Source organism: Sprattus sprattus (genome assembly GCF_963457725.1).
Source record: "Sprattus sprattus genome assembly, chromosome: 19".
Taxonomy (NCBI): Eukaryota; Metazoa; Chordata; class Actinopteri; order Clupeiformes; family Clupeidae; genus Sprattus; species Sprattus sprattus.
In genome coordinates, this window is record NC_137917.1 from 12,553,535 (window position 1) to 12,560,067 (window position 6,533).

At 44.7% G+C, this 6,533-nt stretch overlaps 1 protein-coding gene across 1 annotated transcript in view; it reads left to right on the top strand.

The window, feature by feature from the left end:
* cdk14 (cyclin dependent kinase 14) overlaps positions 1-6,533 on the top strand; it is a 147,132-nt gene that overhangs the window by 46,951 nt on the left and 93,648 nt on the right. Inside the window, exons 4-5 of the mRNA XM_080858587.1 lie at positions 2,604-2,698; positions 3,571-3,650. Coding sequence (XP_080714713.1) covers positions 2,604-2,698; positions 3,571-3,650 — 175 coding nt within the window. The remainder of the gene's footprint in view (positions 1-2,603; positions 2,699-3,570; positions 3,651-6,533) is intronic.

Sequence of the window (6,533 nt, forward strand, 5' to 3'; positions counted from 1 at the left end):
CCCCCCCCTTCTCTCAGAGCAGCCCCTCTCCCCCTGCCTCCCAGCAGCCTCTTGAATCCCTTAACCTTTTCCATTGTTTGTGTGGCAACATCTGCAGATCTACCACCAGCCTCTTCAAATGTCACTCAGCTTTCCAAAGGACTCATCTGTCTGCCCAGGATTTGGGCATCTCCACCCCTGTGACAGTCTGTCAGTGGTGGCTTCTTGTGTGCATGCTTGTCAAAAGCCAGCCCAGAAAGCAGTCGCTAAAGCTTCAGTGGGACCTGGAGATAACACCCATGTGGAGAATAGACTTCCTTGTCAGTATGAGACTAATTTGGAGGTATTCGCTCTTAGAGGACCCTGATGCAAAATTGAACCAGGTAAAGGCCGAGCTGGGTGATGGAAACAGATGTTTACAGCCTCAGAGGTCGTAAACAGCTAACAGTGGGCATTCACAACCTGAACACTCATTTGCACTTGGGCTGTGAATCAGACTCACAAGAGAGCACTCCAACCTCTGGGTCAGTTTTTGTCTGAATTTTCTAATATTTATACGGTGAAGAAAACAAGTCTATGAATGAAATTGCAGGGATTTGAGCCAAGGATTGTGGGTAAGGCATGTTTACAAAAAGGGTCAATTTGAGTTTTTGAGGAAAAAGTAATAAATTAGGGCACTTCCGTGCGGTGTGTGTGAGTGTACCACACGGTGTTACACACACACAGAGACACACACACACACACACACACGCACACATACATACACTCATTACTTCCCTATAATTCATAAACCTACTCAACCACGAAGACCATTATGCAAATGTCCGACCGTAAAAAACAGAATCATTTATATTCAGCGTATTGATTTTATTTTCTGTCCAGATGCTCGCTTTGGCGGGATTCTCTCCAGTGCCCATTCCTCCTCTGTCATTATTGATCAGGAGTTGTGAGATTGAAGGACTTGGCTAGGCCTGTTGTGTGTTTGATGCTATCGCATAACGTTAATGTTGTTTACGATGCAGTTCTCCATTAGAGAGGGAGAGATAGAGGGATGGATAGAGAGGGAGAGATATAGAGAGAGATTGAACCATGTACAGATCCCCTATGGGGTTTGGTGTTGTCTGCCTATGTAATGTGGGTGTGGGTGAATTGAAGGCACTTTGGCATGGCGGCTGCCGCCTGCAGGTCTGTTATCTCTGATCGTGAGCCCAGGTGGGGAGGAGGCTGCGGGACTGCGGGGAGGAGTGCGTTGGAGGGTTTCAGTCAGATGGGCTTTGCGTCAGCAGATAAAGCCGGATGGCAGGCCCCTATTGAACACACGGCCCATAATCAGGAGTGGGATAGAGGCCTGGAGGAAGCAGGCAGGGCTTTGGGATTCAGGAGTAGAGATAAACATAACTCTTAAATCAATCACTGAGAGAGCAAGTGAGAGAGAGAGAGAGAGAGAGAGAGAGAGAGAGAGAGAGAGAGAGAGAAAGAGACTGAGAGAGAGAGAGAGAGAGAGAGAGAGAGAGAAAGGTGTAGATTTGTGTTGTTATCGACAGCCACCTGATGTTAGATAGACTGCAATCCCCTATCTCCATATGCTAATTGTATTCATTACAGCCAAATCTATGGAAGCGGATTGCATACAGAAAGCTCTGTGGGAATGCTGTTGTGCCAGTCCCTGCCTGCCAGTCCCTGCCTCTCCCCATGCTCCTCTCTGAGAGCTGCAACCACAGTGAACCCACCTGGTATTCTCTACAATAACACAGACAGGAAATCCCTGGTCCCCCCCAAAAGCCCGGAGGCCTTGTATCCTGTCTGCAGGGGAAGCAATCCATCAGTCCCACTAGTTTAGCCAACACAAGCACTGGGTTCAGACATTGACTGGTTGGGCTGCCTAAGCCTTAGGCAGGACCCTCCCTATGGGCATCCATGCGACTGGCACAGGCCCTGTTAGATTGCAGTGGTCCTGCCATCCTCATTGGTATTGGCACAGTTTTCATATACAGCAAGCGGACAGTGAGGGTGTTTTGTTTAGACAGACATGGCCATGGTTCTTTTGAGAGGAGTCTCTCTTTGCCTGTTGCTTGTATTATTAAGAGACTATTATAAGAGTGTATGTGTAAGTGTGTGTGCGTTTGTGCGTATGAGTTTGCATGCATGCGTGCATTTATGTGTGTGCGCGTGTGCGCACGTGTTTGCTTGTGTGTATGTGTATTTGTGTGTGTGGGTGGAATGGCTGTAAGTACTTTCAGACGTTCTATCTCTGTGGCATTCCCCAGCTCTTCATCATCATTCTTTCACCATGGCACCTTTGAGCCGTCAGTCTGTGGCATGTGCCGGAAACTCCCTTAATAAAGATATAAAAACACGAATCGGGGTTCTATGTGGAGGCTGGTAGACCATGCCTTTCATAATTATAAGAGCCATGGTTGGCTGGTGAGTCATGTTATGAGGAAACTGGTACAAGTAATCCAGAGACGTTTGTTTTATGAGGGCCAATCCAAAGCTGGAGGACCAGAAAGAAACAATGTGAAAGTAAAGTGAGCGTCGTGTCTGTGTGTCTGTGCGGCCAGGATGTTATTTCTCTAACGTCCCTTCCTCTCTTCCTCTCCTTTTCTCCTTTTCTCATTTCACAGCCCACCAGCCCCAAGTTCGGAAAGGCAGACTCTTACGAGAAGCTGGAGAAACTGGGAGAAGGCTCATATGCCACTGTGTACAAAGGAAAGAGCAAGTAAGTTCTCCTCCTCCCTCTCTCTTTCTCACATACAAACACACACACACACACACACACACACACACACACACACACACACACACACACACAAACACAAACACAAACAATCATTTTCTCATCTTCTCTCTCACACACTCGTTCTCTCTGTCATCATGCGTTTCTAAAGGCACTTTCTGTCTCTCTTACTCTATCTCTTTTGCTTTCTCTCTCTCTCTCTCTCTCTCTCTCTCTCTCTCTCTATGTCTCTTTCCATCAGTCATTGTGCTTTTTTTCAACACCGTAATGAAATTATATTTATTTGCCATAAGCAAGGCTAGGTGCAATTACAGTCAATTATTACTTACATGCTCAGTTTAATTGCATTTCAATCTCACTTCAGCGAATGACTGGGACTTTGATGAGCATATGGCTGTGTTATACAGCTTAGGTTATCTCCCCAAGCATGAAATACCCTTTCTTTTATTAAATCTCAAAATGGGATTGCTTTAACTCTCCCCTCTCTCACATTAGTTTGTGCTACATACCAGTAGAAACAGGTACATTATTAGCTTCTAAAAATTAAAGCCTGGAAAATGAAATTTCATACGCTACAAATTGGATTGAATAATGTTGAGACCATTTTTCATGGTAATGAAGCTTTTTTATGTTGTTTTGTTTCTCTCTCCCTCTCTCTCCCTCACTCTCTCCTCTAAAACACATTTGATCGGTGAGAGTCATTGAGCTTGATGACTTGCGCCTGGCTAAGTCTCACCCCAGTGCCTCTAAATTGCATTTCATTGGCTTCCCTTTATTGACTACTCTTTTAATATGATGCAGCTCTGACAAATGACATTTTTATTTGCCCCCACCCCCCCTTTCTCTCTCGGCAGGGTAAATGGTAAACTGGTGGCCCTGAAAGTCATCCGTCTCCAGGAGGAGGAGGGCACCCCATTCACAGCTATCAGAGAAGGTGGGCCTCACTGACAAGCTCAATTCACTCCTTCAGAAGCACGTGCACCTGAGAGGCTGTGTATACCAGTCACAATCTGTACAATAAGATTGCAGTGGAAAAGGCCATTTACTGGTGTGCTTTATCAGAGTTACTGGACTCAAACTATGCACTCCTCAGACTTTGCACTCCTCAGACTACTCACTCCTTAGACTGCACACTCCTTAGACTGCACACTCCTTAGACTGCACACTCCTCAGACTGCACGCTTACCAGACTGCGCTTTTTCTCCCCTTGACTTAAGTCTATGATTTGCTCACCATGAAGGCAGTTATGCGCTTCAGGTGGCTATCCCAAAATCTCAGTGTTTTATGTAAATACCATTTACCTATATTCTGCCCTTGACCTACGTGCTTTTTAAGTCGGCAGTAGGCTATTATACTATTATGTACAAATAATGTTACATCACAATATTTGAGATTTTGGTTTTAAACTACTGAAATAACATTATAGCTTACTCCACTACGGTGTAATATGTGTAATGTTATATAACCCTGCATTGTTAAACAGGACAAAAATCACATTATCTTGGAAACAAGCAATTGTTAATTACTCCTTTAAACAATGAATTTGTTCAATTACAGTAAAACTGTTATATCAATTAAAGACAGAAAAGAGCAAAGAAGACCTCATTTGGATGTACTGGAGCTTACCGCAGTGCATCCAGCGATTTAGACTTGACCGTAAACCCATCATCCACTTGTGCCGACTCTTTGATGAATAACATTTAATAATACATTCTCTGCCGGTCCTCATCCAAATCATTAGCGCTCTGTCTGTCCTTGCATCTGGGTCGTTTCAGTTGGTTGCTTTTGTGATGCATATATCTCAGTCATCGGTGGCACGGTACCTGATGACTTAATTTATACTGAGCTACATAACTTTAAGCTGGAACATTGGAACATGCACTTGAATGTACTGTTTCTTCCACAGTGCTTTTTAAATCACAAATCTCCACACCTCAAACATGTCTCTATCAATGGGACAAGCAGATTTGTTGTTTGGCTAATTTACGTGATTGCTGAGTGAACGTATGTGATACATAGATGCTTTCATTTAAAAAAAAACAAAAAAAGATGTGATATCTGATTTATAAACATTTTCATTTGTATTCATATTACAGTTTGTTCAAAATAAAAAAGTGTGGTTCATGTTTTCCATGGATTTGAAAGCAAACAGCAAACCAATAGGCCGTGGGTCATGGAGGTGCTGTTTACCCCGTCAATAGTAAAGCCCGGAGTTACCTGATGCTGTTGACTCACCGCTTTGGTGCTTCTCATTGACCTTCACCTTCACCAGAGCATCAAGAGTCCCAATCCACTGATTGACATGAACAAAACATTATTTTTGAGAAGGGCAGAGGAAATTTAATTCTATTACTTTACTTTCATTAGATAACATAACCGGCTTGTTTAGGGGTTAGCCCTTAATGCTGCGCACTGTGACTATGCAGCCATGGTCACACAAGGTCCATGACCATATGCTGGCCTCTCTGAGTCAACCTGGCCATGGAAGTCCATTCAGCACATGATTGAGTTTCCTCCCCATAATTGCACCCCGACACACTGAAGTAACTCAACATGTTTCACACTGAGTTCACCTCTGCTCGATCCGAGCTCTGTGAAACTTCAGAGATTTCTTTTTTTGGGGGGGGGGGTCTGCCTACGGTTGACTGTGGAGAGAAGGTCTCCAGCAGAGACCGGGGGTGTGAGAAACACCTGCCATCCCCCCCCACACCAACACCCCCTCATCTTTGCCGAGGCAAGGAGTTAGCGGCCGTGTGTTTGATCTGCAAGATCTCCGAGATGGGCTGGCTCAACACCCCCACCTCCCTAACACACACACACACACACACACACACACACACACACACACACACTCACGACTCACAACCGTACTTCATCCACACCCCCTGCTGTGCGGATCATAGGAGCGCTTTGAAAATTTCAAACTAATTCAGCAATTACTGAGTGAGGTGACTCTTAACACAGAACACGAGGCATGCCCCAGAGAGTGAGCCTGACAGATACGAAGAGGAGAAGACAAGCAAAGAGAGAGGGCGAGAGAGAGGAGAGAGAGAAAGAGAGGAAGAGAGAGGGGGGGTTGGCGAGAGATTTAGGGAGAGAGAGGAGTGAGAGAAAGCTAGACGGAGGTCTGTGAAATTGCTTTTTTCTTGTGCATGCCTTTCACCGTCAGTCCTCTATGTATGACCCTCCTGCCACAGTTAAAGCCATGTGCCCTTGCACCCACAGAAAACTAGTCCTAAACTTTTATTCTTGAGTCGGAGTTGGAGTTGTTGAGCAATGGCATAATTTCTAGATGCCAACCCCACCCTCAACATGTACTGTCCTCAAATGACAATCTCTTTGAATGTCTATGCAGCCAGTTTATGAAAATGCGATCGGGAAAGCTGCTTAAAGATGCTGTCTGTAAGAAAGATGGACACTCTGCTCTTTTTCATTCCCTTTTTGACTGCCAGTTTTGGCGTTACGTGACATGAAATCTCTTCTTTGAGCATCCTTTAGCAGTAGTTTTGTGCTCTGGCCTTCAAAAAGGGCTTCGCGGCGGCCGATATAATCACATTTACCACAGTCTGCTAAACCTATTTCCTATTCATAATGAAACTCTTTCTTGTTCCTTTCTAACTGAAAGAGTTCCTTGAGTTTGTTTTGGCTTTAACAAGATAAGATTTGTGCAAACAGTTTGTTCTGTGAAGATTGCCACACTTTAATTGGTGAGAAGTGTGTGTGTGTGTGTGTGTGTGTGTGTGTGTGTGTGTGTGTGTGTGTGTGTGTGTGTGTGTGTGTGTTTCTTTGTTTGTTTCTTTGTAGAGCCTCTGATCCT